The 23,801-nt window shown below is 43.4% G+C and overlaps 2 protein-coding genes across 2 annotated transcripts; one reads left to right on the top strand and one right to left on the bottom strand.

Annotated features, from left to right (window-relative positions):
• Nucleotides 1-2,696: 2,696 nt before the first annotated feature.
• LOC115366240 (cardiac-enriched FHL2-interacting protein) lies at nucleotides 2,697-11,108 on the bottom strand. The gene is made up of 5 exons (XM_030061597.1): nucleotides 10,601-11,108; nucleotides 9,224-10,024; nucleotides 8,907-9,135; nucleotides 5,880-8,349; nucleotides 2,697-5,669 (listed from the first exon to the last, which is right to left on the bottom strand). The coding sequence occupies exons 1-5, from the start codon at nucleotides 11,106-11,108 to the stop codon at nucleotides 2,697-2,699; spliced, it is 6,981 nt and encodes a 2,326-aa protein (XP_029917457.1).
• Nucleotides 11,109-15,215: 4,107 nt separating this feature from the next.
• Nucleotides 15,216-23,700, top strand: rmnd5b (required for meiotic nuclear division 5 homolog B). The gene is made up of 10 exons (XM_030062048.1): nucleotides 15,216-15,316; nucleotides 16,400-16,576; nucleotides 16,772-16,914; nucleotides 17,006-17,143; nucleotides 17,316-17,416; nucleotides 17,879-18,045; nucleotides 19,008-19,173; nucleotides 19,708-19,810; nucleotides 19,904-20,058; nucleotides 21,585-23,700. Exons 2-10 carry the CDS (start codon nucleotides 16,438-16,440, stop codon nucleotides 21,646-21,648), a joined length of 1,176 nt encoding a protein of 391 aa, XP_029917908.1. The 5' UTR covers nucleotides 15,216-15,316; nucleotides 16,400-16,437; the 3' UTR covers nucleotides 21,649-23,700.
• The last annotated feature ends 101 nt before the right edge of the window (nucleotides 23,701-23,801 follow it).

The raw sequence follows: 23,801 nt of genomic DNA, 5'->3' as shown, positions 1-23,801 counted from the left end.
ACACATGTTGGCGGACTGACTGGAGTCTCATATGGGCTTGAATTTGAGCAATGTTTGGCATGGTAAACAATAAAGCCCTTAAGCCGAATGTGTGTGTGTGTGTGTGTGTCTGTGTGTGTGTGTGGAGGCACTCATGTGCTAGGTGTGCCGAGAAGTTTATACAGATTAGCGTGTGTTCCTAAGGTGTGTCTCTTTTGTATCTCTCCCTGCTGGATTATTGTCCAGGCTGTGACAGAGGTTGACAGCAATAATCTTGACTGAACACCTCATTTTCTACCACTTTCTATATCATTGTTTTATCTGAAGCACGTGGCTGACACTTTTCTTTGTGCTTTTACTCACTGTGATTTGTAGTAAGTGTGCAGGTAGACATTCAGTGTTTTGCTGTTGGTCCAAGGTACCTGGATTCTCTGCCAGTATGCTTTTATTAGAGCAAAAAGGATAAAAGGCTTGTTGTTGTATTAGAGACAGAAGTGAAATTGTTCCCAGAGGCTAAAAATGAACCATACAAGAGGACACTTTTCTCCAGGTGTTTTAGTCTCATGTTCTTTCCAGATGTGAATGAATTCTCTCCTGTTTTTCTGTGGGGCTCTGAGTCGTCCTTCCAAATGAAAAACATACCAAGAGCCTAGCAGGCACACACACGCAGGTACACACACACACACGCACAGATGCACAAAGAGCTACTGGTCAGACCCGTCATTAGTTTTACCGCCATTTACATCAAAGAAAAAAGAGACCAATTTTGTCCCTCAAGACAACAAATTGACCTCTGGTTTCACTTAACAGAGTCGGGTTCTGATTAGGAAATCATTAAAATGTGTTTTACTTTGACAGTGTCTTCTCATGAAAGGTTAACAGATTGGTCCAGTCAAATCACCTGGTGTAGTTTTGGGTTGGAATGAAAACCTGCAGACTCTCTGCTCTCCGTCACACATGGTTGCCTGCCCCTGCTTTAGGATGGAATGTAGTGGACTGCTTTGGTGGTCTGTGGCACCCTCCAGTGGTCAGCCAGTAAGTTTTACAATGTGGTCTCAAAACTCAAAACCATGCTGTGACACGGAGGAATAACAAGACCTTCGGAGATCCCTTTCAGTAACTCTTGGTGAAAGATAACATGTTTCTCCTTTCAATTTAGTATTCTTTCTACTGTACAAATTGTTGGACACTTTGATCTCAGCAACTTTGCCAACAGTGTAATGGAGCAAGAGCATAAACACGCTAACATTTTGTGGTGTTTGTGGCCCATCGTGCCAGTATATGAATTATTGATATTTATCACTTCTTCTGTGTCTCAGTTTTTACCAAAAGTGGTTTCTGATCTTTGGACACACGTACTCTGTGGGATGGCTATGCAAAAACATCACATCATATCAGAAAGCCTTTTGACATGAATCCATCAGCTGAAAAATATGTCTGACATGATGACCATCTCAGATGATGCAACATTTTTAGGGGAGAGTGAAACAGCTCTAAAATATGACGTAATGGACTACCTCTTTGTTTTTTTCCCCCACCTTCACCTGCACTCCCACACCCTGGCACTAGGTGGGTGTCTGGTGTCAGGCCTTGTGAAAAGCAGCCGGCAAACATAAAATATAAACACTTGACAATGTGATACTTTTATGTACTTGATACTTATACATGTTGATCCCAAAATGAAGTTGTCTTTTCATTGCTCACTTCGCCACAGGAATGTTAAGAGTTTGGGGTCAGCTACAGGAACAGCCTCCCACAAGATAACAGTCGTTCAGTGTCTTACTCAAAGACACCTCTGCAGATTCTTGCCCACACAGGAGCTTAACCCTGAGTTGTTAACAATAAAAAACACTGATCTTAAGATAGTTCACTCAGATATGCTTGCATGGTTGATAAGGTTTCACAAACGTGGACAGGCTGCAATGTAGTCTTGAATTCAATCATTTATTTCAGTAAATATGTGGTTTAGAGTCAGTCCAACTACATTTTATATGGAACTACTGAAAAACTGTAGAGGCTAGAAAATTACATGAAATTAAAAGTTCCAGTATTTGGCACCTTAGTCATCATAATGATCTGATGACCAGAAACTTACTGTAATGCTGGGACAGAGAAGATGCTACACTATAGTTGCTGATAAAGTCATTACCAAAAAAACAAAAAACAAAAAACAGATGCATTCAAATATGACATATTTTATTGGTATTGTTGATGCAGACATCATGTGCACAAACTCACTCATCCAATATACGTGAAATTAAATAATAAATAAATATGAGGTTCTTCTTAAACAGTATTTTCAAGTTTTTTGGAAGTATTAGTTGAAGTACACACATCAATAAATCTGTTAATCTATTGATTTATATTTTTGATGTATTATTCTTATGATGTTTAAATTTTATTCAAAAGGACAAAATTTAGACAGAGATTTTTGGCTTTAGGTATTAGTCTTAAGAACACTTCATAAAAAAAGGGTAACTTTCTTGTGTTTTCAAAACTATTAACCATAGAATAATAACAACATTTTTATTAATCTCTCTATCAAAGCAGCCTATTACAGTATAAGCAGCAGCAAATAAACAAGAACCAAAGACTCACTGTCTTCAGTTGCAATGTGAAAACTCAAATAACATTACAGGCTAACATTAGACAACCCCTTTATACACTACGTATTTAAAACCCTACAGGCTCCAGGGAGACGGCCTCTAACCTCTATTTCAGGACCTCTTCCCCCCTGCACTGGGTAGGTTGGGGGGATGTTTGTGGTAGCAGTCTGGTGGGGTGGGATTGGGGCTTGCATTCATCCCTGTAGGGACATAATACATACCCTCCAGGTAGCTCTGGTCTAGTGGTGGATGGTTCTGGGGCTCTGGCTTGGATCCCTGACCAGGGGGATTCCCATAGCCGACTCCAGGCCCGTTCTGGTGCATTGCTGCTGAGGCAGAGGCCTCGGGATGGCGGGTCGGCTGTGGTGGACCCTGTGGGTGTGGTGGGGGAGGTGGAGCTGCATAGGGTAGGTACTGTGGAGCTGAGGCATACATGCTGGGGTTGTGGAGGGAAGGATAGGGGGCTGCTGAGGGAGGATAGAGGCCTGAGTGAGACATGGCCTGCTGGGGGATAAGCACCTCGACATATTGACCAGTCTCTGGGTCAAACAACATCTTCCTCAGTGGCTGCATAGGCACCTCAATATAGAAATATTTCCCTGTCTCAGGATCCATGAGCACTCTGCGAGGTGTCTGTCCATAGCTGCTCTCTGAGTACAGACTGGAGCTGTCAGCCCCATATTCAGAGCCATAGGACGGCCCAAGGCTTTGAGGGCCACACAGGTACTGGGGATCCATAGATGGAAGGTTAGGGGAGTGGCTGTGGCCAGGATCATTGTATGGGGACCCACTGACGCCTGGTGGCTGCTGCTGGGGAGAACGGTGGACAGGTGGCCGCCGGGGATCAATATGCTGCGGTGGCTGCAATGGGCGGTCAGAAGGGCAGGGCTGCATGAGGGAAGGGTGTGGAGGGCAGGCAGGAGGCTGGTGGAGAGGCTGGTACATGGCTGGTGGCTGTCCTGGGCTGAGCAGACTTGATTTAGGAGAGCTCGGCTGGTAGCTCATAGGCTGAGGGTCAGCTCTGCACTGGTGGGGACGGAGTTGGGGCTGCGCCACAGGGTATGGTACTGCCTGGCCAGGTGAGTGTGAGGGGCCTGGGGGGGTGATGTTGTGGGGGCTGTGGTGGTGGTGAGGGGGGGTGAGACCAGGGTGGGAGGGGCAGCCAGAAGTGCAGGAGCATGGAGGAGGGCGGGCGGTGGGTTGGTAGCGATTTGGCCTCCTGGGGGTTAAATCTGGCAGCAATAGGGGACTGAAACTCTCCCTTTCGTCATAGCTTGGAGGGTCATCTGAGGCATAGTAACGCAGGTCATCTGCTCTCTGAGAACGCTCGTTGGACAGTGACCTGTGGTATGGATGGTGTGTGTGTGTGTATCCTGGCGCTTGTGTTGTGGATACAGTAGCAGGTTGTTTTGTGTCGTTAGAAGTCACCAGCATAGCTCGGTCTTGAGGATATGTTGTCCTGGGATACAATGGTTGATTGTTTGTATCCATAACAGCTGGCTGGCTTTCCTGGCTTGCTATAACTGAGGAGGGTCCAGGGACTTGTTGTGCTGTCAGGTCAGGCACTGGTCCTGGAGCTGAGGATAGACCTGGGCCCTTGGCTAATGTTGGAGCTGTGGCTAAGGTTGTGGGTCTTTGTGTATGTCTAGAGCTCTGAGGCGAAGCCCCTGTCTGTTGCTGCGGAGCTCTGTCATGAGATGCCTCGGTCTCCGATGGTGCTGTTGATCGGTTTGAAAGACTAGATATGGAGGTTGCCGTTGTTTTGCTTGGTGGGGGTTTGTAGCTGGAAACAGTGGACACAGCTAGTTTTCTTGTATAATTTGATGTTGCTGTGGACTCACTGGAGAGCTTTCTGTAGATTGTTGGTGAGGAGACTACTATCGTTTGAGACCTCTCCTCACCTTGTGGTTTTACACCTGATGTTGTCTCCACTGATTTCTGTGATTCGTTTGGTGTTGTGACTAAATCCGCTGGTTTGAATTTGTAACTTGGTTTTGGTGGCACAACTGGCTTTTGAGAGTTCTTAGCTATAGATTTGACCTCTATGGTTTGTGGCCTGTTGGTTGGCATGTTGTTTGTGGGCATCTCTTGTTTCTGTGTTTCTTTAGACAGTGACTTCACCTCAATCGGCTGAGGTCTGAATCTCCTCATGGCAGGGGATCTTGGAGGGAAAGTTGGATCTTGTCTTTTTACTGCCTCAAAATCTCCTTGTTTCACTTGGGATGTTGTTTGTTGCTGAATATTTTGTAGAGAAGATACACTATTTTGCTTTGCTGAATCTCTTATTGAAGTCTTATTATTAACTCCCTCTTCTTCACTGGTCTTTATAAGGGTCTCTGTGTTGTCAGAAAGTGCTGTGGGGTCAGATTTGGTGGACGAGGATGAGAATGTCCTTTCTCTCCGTGACTCAGTCTGAGCTCCATCTGAAGGCATTGCTGTCTGAAGTGGGATTTCCAGGCGGTTCACATGCTTATGGGGAAGACCTTTGCCTGCAGTTGCAGTCTGGCCCTCACCCACCACTGCTCCAATGTCAGCTTGGTAGCCTTTCTCCTTTAATAACATGGAGACTGAGTGACTGCTGCTGCCAGGTATAGTGCCAGAAGAGGATCCAGGTGATGGTGAAGTAGATGGGGCTTGGAGTGAGGTAGGAATTTCCTCATGGGCTGGGGAGGAAGATGTCTTGGTCTTGCTGGATCCTTCCCGTATCACCACTACAGCAGTGGAGACCTCTCTCTCCTTACTGGGGAGTTTGGGGAGGCTTCCAAGCATGGGGGGTTTCCTGTCTCTTCTAACCACCACAGGTTTGTCCTCGCTGTCTGGCATTTTGTGGGTCTCTGTCTCAGTCAGGTGTGTTTCTGCCTCCTTTTGAGGATCAGGTTGATTTTGCTGTGCCTTTGCTGTGTCCCTTGCTGTATAACTCTGTGTGTTTGAAGAAGAGGAAGTCTCTGGTTCACTGCATGTCTCAATGGTAAGATGAGGAGAAACCGGATGTTTGTCTCCTGGCTTCTCTGAGTCTGTCTTGCTAGGTGTCATTTTATTTTTGTCCTCTTTCCAGCAAACAGCTTTACATTCTATCTGCATGGGCTGTGAGTGAGACACAGGTTTTCCCTTGCTCTGCAGAACTGGAGATAATGTTAGGACGTTTGCATCTCTCACCTCCAGTCTCTGCTCCTCTTTTGACTCAACTCTGAGCTCCTCAGTCCTTTCCTCCCTCTTCTCTTCTTTCTTTTCCTCTGCCATGTCCTCCCTCTTCTCTTCCCTTCTTCCCTCTTGCTTTCCTTCTCTTTTCTCCACTCTGATGTCCACCTTCCTTTCCTCTTTTATTTCTTCCCTTCTGTCCTCCTGTGAATTTTCCGTCCTCCCTTCATTTTCATCTGATGGCTTTGCAACACTGGTTGCTTTGAATGAGAGATTATATGTATTTTTTACTAGCCGCCTAACATCTCTAACTTTGTGGATTGGGGCTTTAGATTTATTATTCTCGTTGTCTTGTTCCTCTTCCGTTTTCCTGTCCACTCTGGCCTCTGCACTTTCTTCTGTTTGTCTGAAACACATTTCTGGTGAAGGTGCTTCATGTTGTGGCTCAGGTTTATTTTCCACCTCTGGTGCGAGAGAGACACTGAGTGAGGTTTTCTTTTTTCTCTTCATGGCAGGACTGGCTTTGAGGGTAATCTCTGGTGTTTTTGACATATAGGTGCTCTTGTTGTCACCCTGTTGCAGTTGTTTATCGTCTTCTGTGCCAAGGACTTCACATTCCCCGTCTCTGTTTGTCATTCTGACCTGTGTGCTGCTGGCTTCAGTGGCAAAATGAGCTCCTGTGTTCCCGGCAGTGGCATGTGCTGAGTCACCAGCCTCATTTTCCTCCCATCTTTTACTGTCATCACCTTGTTTTCCTCCGGTCTTGAGGATGATTTTTTCTGTGGTGGACTGCTTACTGTCAAATGGGACTGTCAGTTCTGACCTCATTTCAGATCTTGATGAGACTGTATTCCTGCATGGAGAGTCTATCCCTTCACTGTCACTCTGTGGCAAGTTAAAACTTGTGTTGCTGCTATTTGAACTTGGCCTGTTATTGGATTTCACTCCAAAGTTTTTCTGTAGTCTGACTTCACCCTTTGTACTTGGTTCTCTTCTCATAGCCAGATCTTCAGAAGAAAGGCTGTGGTCTGAGTGAAGACTGGAGCTCAGATTATGGGTGTCAAGCTTTGGGAACTCTTTGCATGGTGCTTCTACATTCTCAATCTCAATGGGCAGGCTTTTGTCTTTAGAGGGGGAGCTTGCACCTTCTCTCGCATGCTCTTCAGTTTGTTTATCAACACTTTGCATCTTCTTGGACAGCACACTCTTGATAAGGCAAGTAGCCATCTTGGTCTTGGTACATGTCTCATCCAGAGAAACAGACTTCTGAAGTTTAGATTTCCTCTCATTTTTTTCATCCAGATCAGGGCTCAGCTCAGGGTGGTAGGATTCATGCACAGCTGCTGGTGTGCTGTGTTGTCTTACCAATGTCTCTCTGGAGTGCCTCTGTAGAGACGGACTACCCATCATCACAGGAACCCCTGGGCAACTATCCTCACTGCCCTCATCCTGCTTAATTTCAGCAGTATTCTTTCTCTTCAACTGGATCTGTCGCTTTGGCACTCCTCTCCTCCCTCTCCTGGAGTCCTCTCTCTCCACAGCCACATCTACACACTCGAAGCTTCCCATCTCATAGCGCTTTGATGGGTCCAGGCCATCTGAGATGTAGGTAGGGGGCTGCTGGAATGAGGAGTCCTCATTGTCCAGCTTTGGAGCAGACCCCTTGAAGTCAGCATAGGCCAGCCAGGCAGCGCTGGCCCCAGCTGGGCTCTCCTGAGTAGACGGCTGAGAAATATTCGTAGATGAACAATGACTGGAGTTGTACATGTCAAGGTAATCTACTTCAGGGCTTGACAGGCTGCGGAAAGCCAGGTCTGTAAACCACTTCACTTCATTGTCTGCCTCATCCAGCTCACTTCCCATGCTGGAGCTGGAGCTCTGGCGGGGCCTGTTTGTGGCCACACGTCCAGGAGCAGTGTTCTTGTTTGGAGGTCCAGCAGGCTGAAGCCACTTGGTGGGACCTCCTACCCTGGTGTCTTGCTGGGAATTCTGCACTCTGATGAGACTCTGTTGTTGCTGTAGCTGTCTGGTGGAAAGCAGGCTCTCTGGATAGGAACGCGCTATTGGCATTCCCTGATGAGTCCCTCTGCTTGTGGGAGCTGTGCTGCGACTTGCAGGCCCTTTTCTATTCCTGGCATTGAATGACAGCTCAACCTGTTCCCCTCTGTAACTGGCGTCCCCCTGCCACCCCTCCCCCTTTTCAGGCACCTGCTCCTCCCTCTTCCTCTCTCTCTTCATCTCCCTCTCCCTATCCCTTTGCCTCTGCCTATCTCTCTCTCTCTGCCTTTCTCTCTCCTCCTCCAGCTGCATTTGCCTCTCCCTCTCCAGTTCCCTTTCCTGCCTAACCCAGTAGGCCTGTTTATTATTGTCAGTGGGGGCAGCATTGGGGCTTTCCCTATCTGTCACAGCTTTCTTTAAATTACCAGGTAGTGAGGATGCTCCCACCTGAGGGGGGCTGCAGCTTCTATTCTGCCATGATCTGTATGGCTTCTCCGGGGCTATGATGTGTACAGGGGTGAATCGTGTGAGTGGGGGAGAGGGAGTTCTCCTCCTGTTTCCATGGTGAGCCATGTCCTCCACAATTCTAACTCTGGGTTTTCTTGCAACTTTGGGTGGTGGCTGTCTTCTTGAGAGCTCAGGTGTACAAGAAAACTTTAGAGACCTGTTGCTTTCTCTGTTGTCAGAGGTTAAGGAGTAGGCAATAAAATTAGCCTGTGGGTTTTCCAAACTCTGGACAGGTAAGTTAGATGTAGTCTTAGGGGCGGGTGAATTGTTTGGACTTGGGTTCTTAAGACAGACTGGTGAAGGAGGCTGGAATTCACTAGGTGGATTAATACAAGGATCTCCTTTCTGGAAAACAAGAGGACCAATATCTTGTTTCTCCTCAGAGAAAGAAGCTAAACTTGAGTTATACTGATGGTATATTTCCCTTTTTGGTGATTCTATGTTTGTGGTTTGCTGTTTTAAAGAATTATCCAAAACACCTCCCTCAGCCGGGACTGGTGAAGTACTTGATTTGGGTGAATGGATAGGACTTTTTACCTGGGGTGAGCTGCTTTCGATATCAGTCCCAAGTGATTTGACACCACTGTCTAATTCAGATGAGGGTGACACCCTGTCTTCTGCCAAGTTGGTAGGGTGTTGTATCCCTGTAATGTCCAGTGAAGAGGAAATCCCCTCAACCTCAGGTGTTTCTCTGAGAGGAGGAGTGGGTTGAGTATATTGAGGATCAGCCTCAGTGGAAAGGGCAGCTGGTGAATGCTGGTGACACCTAGGTTCAGGTGATAGGGCAGCAGGTGAAGAATTTCTGTGTTGAGGTGAGGGAGTTTGATAGCTGTCAGGTGAAACTGTTTGATTCCTTGGCTCAGGTGAGGGAGTGTGATGCTTTGGCTCAGGTGAAGATGTTTGGTACCTGGGTTGCGGTGACAGATTTTCAGTGTTTTCACGCTGTAGGACAGTACACGTGAAGCCTGTTATATGAGGTGAGCCTCTTGGTGTACCAGTAGATTCTGTTATGCTGCTCCTTGTACTGTCTCTGCTTGGGGTAGGGCTCCTTGGTTCAGGGGACAGATGTGTCCTACCAGACTCGGGTGTGGAGAGACGAGAGAGTCCAGGTAATGATGAAGTGTCCCTGTCCTCTGGTTGAACAACAGAGTAACTAATTCCTGTGATGTGAGGAGATGAAGTGAGGCTTCTGGGATCAGAAAAGGTGGAGTCAATATGAGGATCCAGAGAGTTTGATCTTAATTCCACTTCAGAAGATTGCTCTTTTCTCCAGACCTCAGGTGAGGATGCTATAATCCTGATTTCAGGTGAGGGAGTAGTATGTCTGTGCTTTACTGGAGAGTAGCTGCTGCTAGCTTCAGGTGATGGGGCTAAATTATAACCTACTACAGGTGAGGAGGTCTGAGGTGAGGTTTCAGAGGGTGGGGAAATATGTGCTATTTTGGGTGAAGGGGCAGGCGAGGGGGTTCTTGACCAAGTATCAAGTGGAGAGCTAGTGCTGAGCAGGCCGGGTGAGGGAGGTTCACATCTGACTTCTGGAGAAACACTATTCTCCCTAAGTTCAGGAGTGGTCGCTAATGAAATAAGAGGCGAAGGAGGGGTATATCTTGGGGCAGGTGTGGATGCAGTGCTGCTCGGTTCACGTGATAGCCCGCTGTCTTGGTTCTCAGGTACTGCTGTGTTGTCTCTTCCAGCAGGAGAGTAAGAACGCAGCTCAGGACTGCAGGAGGAATTCTCTATGTCAGGTGTTGATGCTCTGCTGAAGATATCAGGTACAGAGACCCTTCTTCTTATCTCTGGGATGGGAGAGGATGACTGAGTATAAGGGGAGTTGCACCTATACTTAACTTCAGGAGAGGTCAATGATTCTCTTGAGTTGGATAATAATTCTGTGCTACTGAATGAAGGCAAATTAGATGAAAGGATGATGCCGGGCTCAAAGGCTGATGGTGTCGATGTTAGTGAAAAAACATTGGATGAAGGATCAGGTGAGGGACTGTTATTGTGGTTATAAGAGATGCTGCTTGGCTCAGGTGGGACCTGTGCTCCTCTAGACTCAGGTAATGACAGCGTGTTTACTGACTCAGATGATGAGGTGACTCTGTCTCTCGGCTCAGCGGAGGGACTGTGACTTAAAGACTGATATGAGGAGCTACTTTGTCTGTCTAAGGAAGTGATACTTCTTGATTCAGCTGCTGACAGAGAGTGTTTTGGATTGGGTGATGAGACAGAACTTCTTGTATCAATCGAGAATGAAGACAAGGCTGACACTTGTCCCTCTGGACTGAGAGTATGGCAGTTGTTATATCCAGGGGAGGGGGTTCTGTCACCACAACTAGGGCTGAGGACCTCAGCTGATGGACTAGCTGTACTTATCTGAGGTACTGGTGATTTGCTGTTTGGTTCTAATTTTCTTTCAATGTCTGTACAAATCCCTGGGTTCCCTGAGCTCAATCCTTTGTCTTCTGACTGCCTCCTTTCTGAATTCTCTGCCAGTAATGTAGGACTGTGGAGTCTCTCTGCTGAGTCCTCGAACACCTCCTCTCCTTCACTGGAGCCCTGGGCAGTGTGATAAGAACCTGAGGAATCGTTTAGGTCATCCACAAGGGGTGATGCAGCGGCTCTCCCGTTCACCTCCCTCTGAGAAGGAACAACGGACGTTGAGGCAGGGCTGCTGGAGAGAGATGGTGACTCACAATCGTCCCCAAAGATGTCACACAGGCAGGTGGTCTCTGAGATGGCACTGCGGTGGTTTGGGATACTGGTGATGTCAAAGATCTCCACGTGGTTTGGGGTACCGTCACGATGGCGCAGGGAAAAGGTGCGGGGCGCGCTGCGCAGGAAGGAGTAGCTGTCCCCTTGGAGAGTCCAGCTGTCCATTGCTAGGCCACAAGCTCCAAATTCTCACTGTGGCCAGTCCAGTCTGCTCCTCCGGTCTGCTCTGAGCTCTCTACCTGGACTGAAAATGTGAAATGGTTACCTGGAGACTGTGTTCATTAATTTCTGTATCCATTGTTGAATAAACATCATAGATGGACAAAAGCTTACTTAGTGCAAATACCAGGCTTCGTTTTAGTGTGCATTGATATTGTTTTGTGATTTTGTCCACAGTAAAGTATGTTTTAATTGCTTTGGAATGTGTGAACCTTGTTTGCCTCAAACATTCTGAAAATGTCGTACATGGAAGAGTAATAAATCTCAAAAAAGGGTTAGAATACAAAAATAAATCTCTGTTATCTGTTGCCATTTCTTTAAAAGCAGAGGCACGCAAATGCAAATGTGCATGTCAAATGTTATTCTGCATATCAGGAACTCAATGTATCTCTATATGTGCTTAAAAGCTCACAAGATGCAAGATACATGCAGAATACATTTAAGAAGAGCAATTTATTTTGATCTACCAACATTGATACCTATTCATCACAGCTATATTATGAGTCATTCCATTTAAATTCATTCTGCCAAATACATACCCTTTACCTAAAGTGTCCACCTTGTCTCAGTTTAGCACTGAACAGAGAATGAGAGCATGTTCTCAGTGTGAATAGAAGGAAAGAATGACAGGATGAGTGCTACTGTACCTTTGGCTAATGATGGGGATCTCCCAAGGGCATTGAGTTTCTCTGTGTTGCAATACCGCTCTTCATCCAATCCACTGTCTCTCAAATGCACAGGACAGTCCAAGTCTACAAGAGCTCTGCACATGTCTCTATCCCAGGACCAGCACTCACCAACTCCGTACAACTCAGTCTGACTCAGCCACAAAACTTCAAAAACTCATAGATACTGCTGTATAAAAGATTTCTATTGAAGGTGCAAAGGAAGGCATCTTGCTCAGACACATACACTTCCCCTCTACCCCTCTGCTGTCTATTTCTGCCCCTCCCCACTAAGCTGGCCCCAGGAAAAGGGCTAACTGAATCGAATCTTTTTTCTTCTCCAAGATGAAGTTTGGTTTGGCATTAGCTTTCCTGTCTGAGCTGGGCTGGGGTGTGGGCGATGACGGGGTTGGGGGGGGGTCGGGTTTATAGTTAGCAGCAGGTGCTGATCCTGCCAGGACGGATGCATGCCTCTGGAATCTGACACTTAGAGCCAGCTCAGTCACAGGGGCGCACTATATATAGACCCATACTACCAGGGCCAGATAGCCATAGCTTTAGTTGAGGGTCTGGGCGCAGGAGTGAGAGAATAAAGGGAGTGATAAAGCCCATGCAACCCCCACTTTGTCTACTTGACCAGTACACATGCAGACTGTGTACTTTAGGCCTGGATGTAAATACTGTATGTATGTGTGTGTATGTGTGTGGGTGGGTGGGTGCTTGTGGGTATATGAATGTGTGAATGTGTGAATGTGTGCATGTGTGCGTGTGCACCCTAGGTTCTGCCTGGGGCGACAACAGGTTAAAGGTTGAGGTTGTAGACCACCCGACTTTGACAGCTCACATGCAGAACTCTTATGAGCTGCATGTTAGTTGAGAACACTTGTATAACATGGATACTTGTATAACTTTGCACAACAGGTACACTCGCATGTTTTTAACTCATATTTGTCTTTAGTTGATTGATCTTTTATGCTACAGTACACCCCTGTGACAAGTCACTCTTTCCCTGTGGTAATCTTGCCTGTGACACTAAATTGCACCTATCAGTATTTGCGGCAGAGGCTGCCTGGACATGTTTGATGATGGCGAGGTTGGTTAAGCCTTTGTCCCTAACCTAATTCCTGTTGAGATTACCATTAATTCTTAGTCATTAAGTCATGGGCAGGCTAATGGAAACACTTTGACTGGAGCACCCATTGAAGGTTACATAGGGCAGCGATTGACAGTATAGTATGTCAGTAATGTCAAGGTGTTTAGAGAGCACACTCATGATGTAGGAAAATCAAAAACTTATCTGATGTATAGTATGTACTGTATGTATGTATGTATGTATGCATGCTCTAGTTTTGGAAAAAGCATCCATATTCTTTAGTAAAAGTAGCAATACCACAATGGAAAATTTCTCCAGCCAAATTCCTGCATTCAAACCTTTACTTAAGCCAAACTACTCGCAGTAAAATGTGCTAAAGAATGAACAGTAAAAGTACTATGTTAAAGTACTGCAAAGAATGCAAAAATGGTCCCTTTCAGAGTGTTAAATTATTGAGGCTTTAACCTTTTTGAGGCTGCAGCTCTATCTGCTCCATATACCGCTGGCAAGTTTTGATGCTAATAATGCATCAATCGTGCAAAGTCACCACTAACTTCAGTAACCAGATATATGTAAATGAATAAAAGTATAATATTGCTCTCTGAAATATAGTGGAGTAAAAGAATAAAATATCACAACATGGAAATACTAAAGAAAAGTGCCGTAATCTCAAAAAATTATAGTTTGTACTTTGTTACTTTCCACCTTTGTGATCTACCCACTGAGCTACAGTATAAAGCAATTTCATTTCAATGTAGATTTGAATGGCATGATCAAGTCCTTTTTTTAGGCACTAAGGAGAGAGTGGTATGGTGTTATGGTTAGTTTAGTACTCAGTTGAACTGCCCTACAATATTGTAAGAGCTGCGTAACAAATATACACAGATTTCTCCTATCAAACACAGAAAATAAGAGGATAGTAAATAATTATGAGATGAGATGGGAGAATATTTGTACATGTATAAATGTGTATGTGGGTGTGTGTTGGCTGAGAATGTGTGGAGTAATGTGTATACAAGAGGGCTGATAATTTTAATCACTAGGGTTATGGTGGCACAGTGCACTGATGGAGGACTCAGAAGGAAAGAATGATGAGCCCCTCAGCAATGAGAAGCTTTAGTCTATATTACTGATAGATTAGTCATGCCAGCCCCCTGAAATCCAAAGACCTCACCCACTCGGTCAGCAACGCAACACACCATCAACCCATACCTAAACAATAAGCCATGCATCTGTATCTGCCAAGAGGTCCATAACCTCATGCCATACAAACGAGGTGACATACAAGCATACAATAACCTTTGGGTTAAATCAAGGGCCTTGGCAGAGACACTGGTGTGCAGTGTCCATGGCAAATAAACATGCTGTGCAAATGTCAAACGCTGTCTGGCAAAGCAGCTCTTTTGGTGTTAAAATAAATAAATATATAAACATGATTTCCTTTTTTAAAATTCATCGCAGCTTGTTTATCTGATGGAGACCTATCTTTGGGACATGATGCTAAAACAAGGGTCCAGTCTCATGATGGGGTATTTAAGAGCCAGTATTTATGACAAACAGTAAGAATATAAACCTAAGATCACATTTCAAATATGTCTTTTTTGAACTGGCCTAGTTGCCCTTTTTAGGACATGGCTGTACATCCTAACTCTGCACAGCAAGTCTCTTTAAAATTTCTTTAAGCCATATACATATATATTTTTACATTATGGCTAAGCCTAGTCTAATAATAAGATTGAAGAGAAACGATATTCAGTGATAAATAAAGTACACCTGCTATTGTTGTTTCCAACAGGAGAAATTGAAAAACTTGCAAAACTTAATAATGGTGACGCTGGACCTATGAAAAGCTTGGCATGGTAGGTTCCCTCCCTACTCAGCAATAATCTGGTTTATGCCTTGATGATCAATAATATTTCATGATTAAAGAGAGTGGCTGTCCATCTTGTTGTAAGGTTGAAGTTCATTATTCAGGGTAAATGTGAACAAACGTGTAACCTCTTACCCTCTGCTCTCAGCCTAACTTTCATGGTGGGGTGGGCTCACATCTCCCTGGGAATCCCCTTGGAGACGGGCCACCTTCCTGGTCACTGTGGCAGAGAGCAGACAGGCAGCCAAGGAATAAAGGCACAATACAATTAATTCACCAAACTACAATGTAATCTCAAATGATTAGTCACCTTGTGTTACTGAAATTTGAGAAATGTTTGGAGTCAAGCGTAAATTGTACGGTAGGCTTTACTGAGCACAACAAAGACAATAACTTTTATTGTGAAATGGCCAGAAGAGGCAAAATGCGACACAGGAAGTTCCTCATCCAGGACGACTGGCGGCGGAGTGTTGTCATAACAGGCGAGTGGCTAACGCTAACGCTTGCTAACTAGTTAGCAAGATAGGTGAGTGGTGTTTATTTAAATGTCTTGGTCTCGAATTTCAGATAAATAGCCATATATTTTTTAATTGTTGTAAAATTTCAAAATAACGACAACGAGAAGGTTGTCATTGTGCCTTAGAGTAATTTGGGCTTTGTCAGTCCTGAATTGGTTAACATCAACCAGCTATGCTAGTTGCTAGTGATGGCGAGCTTTTGTGGCTAGCCAGTCGCTGTTAAGCCGTTTGTTTATGTTAGCAGCAGGACAGCTTTATTTTTTTTAAAAGAAATATTTCGATTTGAATTGTATGGTAATAGTGACATTCTGTTTCCCGTTGTGATTTTGTAATTAAAACATAGCACACTGCATATCAGTGGGACCACCGAAACCTAGCAAGCTATCGTTAATTTAGTCTGTTAGCTTTCCAGGTGGACATTTTCTATATACTGCTAACAAGCTGTAATTTCTAGCAAAGCGCACTGTTAGCTGTCAATGGTTAGGGCTGCTGCTAACACATTAGCAATGGATCTGTCTGTAGGCAGCTGGACTGCTGAACCGTAATTATTGAACGACATTTATTATGTTATTTGGACATTTAAATTTAACGCTAGAGTTTATAAGAGCGTTAGCAGAGCACTTGGATTGCGGTCGATTCAGCTATGGCATTGTCAGCTGATATACATCAGGCCCAGTACACGATCATGCAAACTTTGTGTTTGTATTGGTAGGCAGTCTTTCTTGACTCGATCAGAGAGGGATGCCTTTTAGCTGTAGCAGAGCAAGTCAATATCATATCACAGCACATACAGAGGTAAGTGATGCAGATGGGCAGATTGCTTCAAGAAGCAGCTGAACTATGTTTTAATAGGGTCTAAAAGACATGCATGTTAGGTTACTTTTTCCGCACACTGTAGACAGTTGCTGGGTGAAACTGAAATCTGTTAGGAATCTACATTATCAACTACATCACCTTCATCATCACCATTAATTCATGACCATCTTGACCCAGTATGGTGTTATTTGAACCATCCTGATGTTGATCACAGATTAAAGGACAATAATCCCAACTGTCCAGCAGTTTTGAGCTGTGCTGTTGTTTCTTCCCAGGTGTTGGTGTTGTGTGTATGAGTGTTCCAATCTGAATCATGGAACAGTGTGCATGTGTGGAGCGGGAGCTGGAGAAGGTGCTCCACCGCTTCGTTATGTACGGCCACCAGTCCGAAGAGAGGCTAGACGAGCTTCTGCGCAGTGTCTGTGAGATACGGGGACAGCTGGTCGCTTTTGGTAAGAAAAAGTAATAAGCAGACTGAGCAGGCCACTCCACAAAGATAGAGGAGTATTGAGATTGAATTTAATTTTAAGTGTTGCTTTGTTCTTGATGCCTTATCACTGCTGTGTCAGAGGTGATCAGACACAATGGTGAATCACTGTTTATTATAAATAAACATGTAAATGCACATGTCTCTTTCTCTCTTGTAGGAGTTCAAGATGCAGACTTATCAGTCTTATCTCAGACTATGGCACAGTGTTGTAAGAATATCAAAGAAACAGTACAGATGCTTGCCTCCCGACATAAGGACATTCACGGCAGTGTGTCAAAAGTGGGCAAAGCTATTGACAGGGTAAGGTCCAGTAGCTTCTATCTGGTATTTTTTATATTTGGCATATATATATTTCATTGATTGTGTATTTTTTTGGTATGATTTGCTGCAGAATTTTGATGCAGAGGTCAGTGCTGTGGTGGCAGAGACAGTGTGGGACTCCCCAGAGAGACAGAAATACCTGAGTGAAACCATTGTGGAGCACCTGTACAGACAAGGGATGCTCAACGTAGCAGAAGATCTGTGCCAGGTAAATAATTCAAAAACTTTATGTTTCCCTGAAGAGAAGTAGTCTGTCTGAAGTTGTGAGTGTGGTAAAGTAATAGAAACACTGACAAAACAAAGGAAATTAAGGTTTTTGGTGTAAAATAACTTGAATGATTGCGAAAACGTTTTATTAAAATGCTTTGTCTGGTTTCCAGGAGTCTGGAGTAGTTATAGATATGAGTATGAAGCAGCCTTTCCTGGAGCTGAACCGGATCCTGGAGGCTCTAAGGATGCAGGACCTCAGACCGGCACTAGAGTATGTTTTCCCCACCACTCACACACTCACACACACTCACACACACTTTTATTTCTGTTTAATCATTCAGTATTTTTAGTCAATTCACTTTTAAACTGTTGCATTGATAAAAACACATTGGACATTAGGCTTTACCTTGGCTGTGATGTAAATTAGATCCTTCACTCATCTTTATACAACAGGCATTTTCAACTATGTAATTGGATTGGACAAAGACACATTTCAGATGTGGAAAAATTCCTCTCTTTTATTGGTTGCCATGACATCCCCTCTGGTAGTCACAGAGCTAGTTAATCCCATTTCATATTTCAAGATAACCATTGGTTACTATAATGTAAACCCCACCGTACCCTTGAGAATTTTTTACTATAATAACAACAGAGAGCTCCTGTGTTGTGGTTTTGCATTATATGACAGTATTTGCATAGTTGGCTGTACCTGCCTATGTCTGTATGTTCTTAGGTGGGCGGTGACGAATCGGCAACGACTGCTAGACCTGAACAGCAGTTTAGAGTTCAAGTTGCACCGCTTGTACTTCATCAGTCTGCTCAACGGGGGCATCAGCAACCAGCTGGAGGCCCTGCAGTATGCCAGGCACTTCCAGCCCTTTGCTGCTCAGCACCAGAGAGGTAGTCAGTGTGTAATGCCAGACAGTCTTCAGAAGAAGTAGACCCTTTTGCATTTGCAACAATGATATGGTGAAGTGTATATAGGGGTGAATTTGTTTAAAACTTTTACACCCCTGTTCCCTTAAAGTCATTGGCTTTCCATATACAGGAGGTGGACAAAACAATGAAAACACATGAAAAGTTTGTAAAATCACAGTTATACCAGGTAGTCGTGTTCGGTTGAAATTCTGATTAGCAATGAGTGTCAGCTTCAGCTGACTATCACAACTTTTTAAAAGTAATTGTCATCATAAGATCATTAGCAAACTTCCAAAGAGGCCAAATAGTGAGAAGCTGACTTGAAGGAGCACTAACCCTAAAATTGGCAAATGTCTGATTGGAAGCTTACGGAGATAGATGGACACATGATACTTGCTAAAAGTAACAAGGTACAGTTTTAAAAAAGTGCTGTAATGATTCATTCTTCTGGGTGGGTTTATACTGGTGAAATATAAAACTTCTCACAAGTGGCTCACATTGTTTGTTGGGGTTACATTAACTAACAGAGAAACAGCATCTTAGCCCAGGAAATAAAAAAAAAAAAGATACACCATGTTTAGCTTGCTGGCAAGTTGTTAAATTAATTGTTGAGCTGACTGAGGATTAAATATAAAATTTCAGCATCCATCTGTTATTTTGCATGTTAAGAAGCTCACCAATCTGACATAATCTAAGCTGAGCTTTATTTAAAAAAAAAAACAAAAAAACTCCAAACTTTTCATGAGTGTGTCTCCCAGTTGCTGCAGAATGTCAGTGTGAGATGTGAAAAGTCATTTGATGTGATCACTTAATTTGTTTTGATTAAAGTTTCCAAGAGGGAGGACTGAAACTGTCCTGAAGGCAATGGATGACCCTATACCTTATCAAATGTGTGATATATGCAGTTTAGTGTTTCCACTTATGTATTTTGTCTGTCCCTGCAGATATCCAGATCCTGATGGGCAGTCTGGTTTACCTGCGTCATGGCATTGAGAACTCTCCATACCGCAGTCTGCTGGAGACCAACCAGTGGGCCGAGATCTGTAACATCTTCACCAGGGATGCCTGTGCTCTGCTGGGCCTCTCTGTAGAGTCACCTCTTAGTGTTAGGTCAGAAAACTATGTACACGACACAAACGATCTCACTTCCCAAATGTTGTTAAAATTAGTTTTTCATTTATAGGATAGTGCGCATATGAACTGAAACAATTGACTTGATGTTAATTATTTTAGAATTATTTTAACTGTGGCACTGCCTTGTCATCATCGTCATTCCACATCCTAGAAACTTAAACTTCTGTTAACATTACTGTTGTTGTCTTTTGCTTAAACATTTTGAGGTTTCTTAACATATTATGATTAAAAAAATATTGCATCTAAATCACATTTTGTGCACCAGTCGTAGAGCTGTGATCTTCCTCACATGGTCGTTTTATTTTCAGAAGCATTCTCATGATGAGCTGTACTTCAGGATTCATCATATAAAAGACTACTGTGTGCATCGGCCATTGTCAAAATACAAAAATACAAAATTTCACAATGGGTCAGCAACAGGAAAATATTTATTACTAAAACTATCCAGATAAATGACATTTGTTGACCTGTTGACAGTATCAGATAATTATGGTGTCCATGTCTTCTCAGCTTTGCATCAGGCTGCATGGCCTTGCCAGTGCTGATGAACATCAAGCAGGTGATCGAGCAGAGGCAGTGCAGTGGAGTCTGGACACACAAAGATGAGCTGCCTGTAAGTTTCTTTAGGCTTAAGTTCTCACTCAGCACTGATCTCCATCATTCCTCTTGACTGTACACTTAATGCACTGCCTATGTATACATGCAGATCGAAATTGACCTTGGGAAGAAGTGCTGGTACCACTCTGTGTTCGCCTGCCCCATCCTCCGGCAGCAGACATCAGAGAGCAACCCGCCCATGAAGCTCATCTGTGGCCACGTCATCTCCAGAGATGCCCTTAACAAACTGACTAACGCTGGAAAGTAAGTTTGCAACTAATTTATTGGTGTGTATGGCAGGATCACAGGTATCTAGGTGACAGTGTTGAAGTGGCTGAAGAGGCTAATGGCCCTGTTTGACTGTGAGAACTTAACGTGCCGTGCCACACCTTGTAGGCTATTTCATGGGTTCTGGCAAGCGATGACTTGGCAACATAGAAATGCTGCTTTTCTCCCTCACAGTTGGAAAAAAGTGTCAAAAGTTGATATAATCTAACAAGCATGCAATAAAATAGGTCAATGATTGTTTTGATGGAATTGACTCGGCTTTTTATTTTCTTTTTACCGTAGTTAGCTTGGTCTCGACTCAGCTGCTAGAAACGCTGATTATATATTTCTCAGATCTATAATAAAAATATTATAGGTCAGTGGTTTTAAATGGAATAAAAAATAGAATAAAAAAAATCACTGCATTTGGGAGAGCAGGGCATCCAGTGCACAACCAAACGGTGACAAATAATCATTTAAGACAACAAAAAATTTTTAGCCTGGAGTTTCTATTCTTCATTTGGTTCTCCATGCTGTGAAAAAGGAAATAAAAGGCAGCACCTGAACTTCAATGGTTCTGGCAAGTTCCGGGATAAGGGAAGTTACAGGTTCACCCTTGATAATCGAAAAGGGCTATAAAGGCACTTTCATACTTGAATGTCGAACTTCAGGGAGACTTACCCCCGTGTTCAACCCTGTTTCTTTTCACATTTGTTTTAATCACTCACCTGCTGGTGTACCTGCACTTATTATTTCACACCAATATTGAAGATGTTGTTTTAAGAATTTCTCAAATATAATATCTAGGTTATGGAGAACAGTGCAATCATACTAACTCAAAAATGTTATATCATAGTGGTTTAAAAAAAAGCCTGTTTGAGTTAAAGTATTTTACTCTGCCAGCAAATATTGGTGTTCCAGGAGAATAATACTTGTTTGCTTGTTGTTATGGCAACAGCAGCTGTTGTAAGCCTCTCCAGGTGCTGCCAACATGGGCTGATTGCAGACCTGTTGTTTACAAGCTATTTTTCACACCATAGAAATTGTCTTTCCCTGGAGTAAAACATTTCAACCCTTTTACCGATTGAGGTTGAAATTGGCCTGGGGTTCCTGCCCAAAGTTGAAAATGAATTAATGTTTAACTGCTTGCACACTTATCCCTGGGTTACCCCAGGTTGAAAATGTGAGTGTGAAAGCACCTTAACAGAAAAATCACAGTTTTGAACTTCACAGCAGCCATGTGTTACAATGTTCTGGACCAAGATGCTGAACGTCTGCTTGCGCATTCACTGAGAAGAGTATCAGCCTAATGATCATGAATGGAAATTAAAATGTGACACCTAAATATGAACAAAAGACTTAGGACTTTTTTTTATTTTTTATTTTTTTAAAAAAATTTTTACATATACTGTGTGGTTGAAAATGCCTTTTGGATATCAGTAGTTTTGGCTGCATATGTAAGGAACCACATGTTACATAACATTTTGTTCTGCTCTCCTCACCCTCCCCTTGCTCGTCCACAGGTTGAAATGCCCATACTGCCCCATGGAGCAGAATCCGTCAGATGCCAAGCAGATCTACTTTTGATACCATCCGCTCTCCTCACGAGTAAGGCTGAAGTTTCCTGGAGTTCCTTGTGTTTCCAGGACCATTTGCTCTGGCCCCCCCTCCCCCTGTTCCTGGCCTGTGGCCTATTATTATAAGCATCAAGGTTTTATCCCAGTGCTCCTCTGGACAGCCTTGGCCATCCCTAACCCACCTTGGACCCTCCGCCTTCTCTTAGTGTACAGAGACCAGTGGGGATGGTCCGACTACGGCCTGTTTTAGAGTGAGGAGTCTGTCCGTAGCGAGAGCACCCTCACAAGGAAGCACCTCAGAAAAAGGATCATTCATTGAAACTCATTTGCAAATGCCTGCAAAGTTATAGGCTTATCCTTTTAAGTATGTACTGCTTTATAGTCTTTGTTTTCTTGATTTTATTGACTGTTGGAGTTGGCTTACGGATGACTGCTTTTTTCCTTTTTAGGTTTTTTTTTTTTTTTTTTTCCCCTTTTGTTTTGACAGGAGCAGCTGAATGATTATGAGTGGGTGTAGAGTGGGCATATGGGAATGGTAAAGAAAGTTTCTGATTTCAGGATACTATTTAACTTCTAATATAGCCGAGAAAGATCAGAGAAGCCTCTGAAAAAGTATATTCAATTATAAATTGTACTGAAGGTTTGTCATTTGCTGGTGGAGGGTACTGTAGAGGTCTATCTTGAATTGAACACTGATTGTGAAATGTGACCCATTTCTTTTCCGTAATGTAATAAAGGTCTCCCGTAGTTGAAAGTCACTCTTGGCTGATGTATCAGTTTGATCAGTAGAACGATTGATTAACTCATCAATGGTGGAACAGCTTTTTTGTGACCGACTGCACCAGCAAGATTTTCCTCATTATGGAAGCCATGTGTCTTGTTCTATGTATGTATTTAACAATACCACAAAAAGAAAACAAAAAAATATATACTACTGTGAAATGTGTTTTGTTTCTATTTTTTATTGCAAGAGCCAAGGAAGCTCATGTAAGATAGTAAATTTAAACTGAACAGCAACACCCGTAATGAACATAACTGCATAACTTTAAGTACTAATGATTCAACAAGACTCATCACAGTTGTGCCATTGCCTCACTCACTGCATTGTGTATCCTAAGCTTGCACACAGTGTGATTTGGAGATGTATAGTGGTGTGATGGTAGCCGTATGGTCTGACTTGCAGTGACTGTAGGCTTGTGATTCAGCTTTACTAGTTATGGGTGGAAAAATCCTCTGACCATTGTGGTTGTTTAACATATATACACATAAATTGCCTCTGCCGCATATATTTGGCTTTTATTTGAGATTGAGTCAGATTAGAGACATTGAAATCTATACATTTCCTCAGGGCTCATTGTAACAACCCACATCACACTTTGCAGTTTGTTTTAGTGTAAAGATATACATTTATATAGGAAGTATTGAATCAAAGATTACACATATTTGGCTATCAGGGCTGTGCACTTTCAAAGTTTGTAGTAAATTGGGTGGCTCTCAGAATTTGTACATATTCAATTAATGAAGTTTTGAAGTACACTTGGGGAAAGTGCCGCAAGATCCAAGCCATTTGGATGTATAGTTTGTGTAGATATCCCATGCTAATAGTGCAAGTTCCCGTTTCCTCATGAAAATGGTGATGTCACCTCACACTGTTGAGGCTTATTTGTTCAGCAGGCACTGCACCAGCATAGCTCACACTGACAATGCAACCTAACACTTAACTATCACTGGTATCAAGTCAGAATCTAAGCTGAACAACGTCATTTTTTCTTTTATTTTCTACCGTTTTAGTTTGGTTTGAACAAAAGCACACATTTTTGTGTGAAACTTCACTGAATTTCCTCTGTTTTTCTTTCTTCGGTTGACAATCATGCATTGCTTCTCTGAACATTCTTCAGATAGACTGCTAGCCCTCCATACTTATGCCGTATAATTTTTTGTTGAATGTTTGCATTTCCTGCTTTTGTGTGTTATGCAAGTTTTATTGTAAATAATTATCCTCCTAACATGTTTCATATACTTGCATCTGAAAATAAAATAAAAAACTTTATACTCCAAGTCAGTTTTGGAGTCTTGTGCTGGCATTCAGTGGTTAACTGCTCATACATTAGAAACAGTGATTCATTGGCCATTTTATTCCTTTGATGGCCACTTGATGGCGCT

This window comes from Myripristis murdjan, chromosome 10 (genome assembly GCF_902150065.1).
Source record: "Myripristis murdjan chromosome 10, fMyrMur1.1, whole genome shotgun sequence".
Classification (NCBI taxonomy): domain Eukaryota; kingdom Metazoa; phylum Chordata; class Actinopteri; order Holocentriformes; family Holocentridae; genus Myripristis; species Myripristis murdjan.
This window is presented reverse-complemented; position numbering and strand designations above follow the sequence as displayed.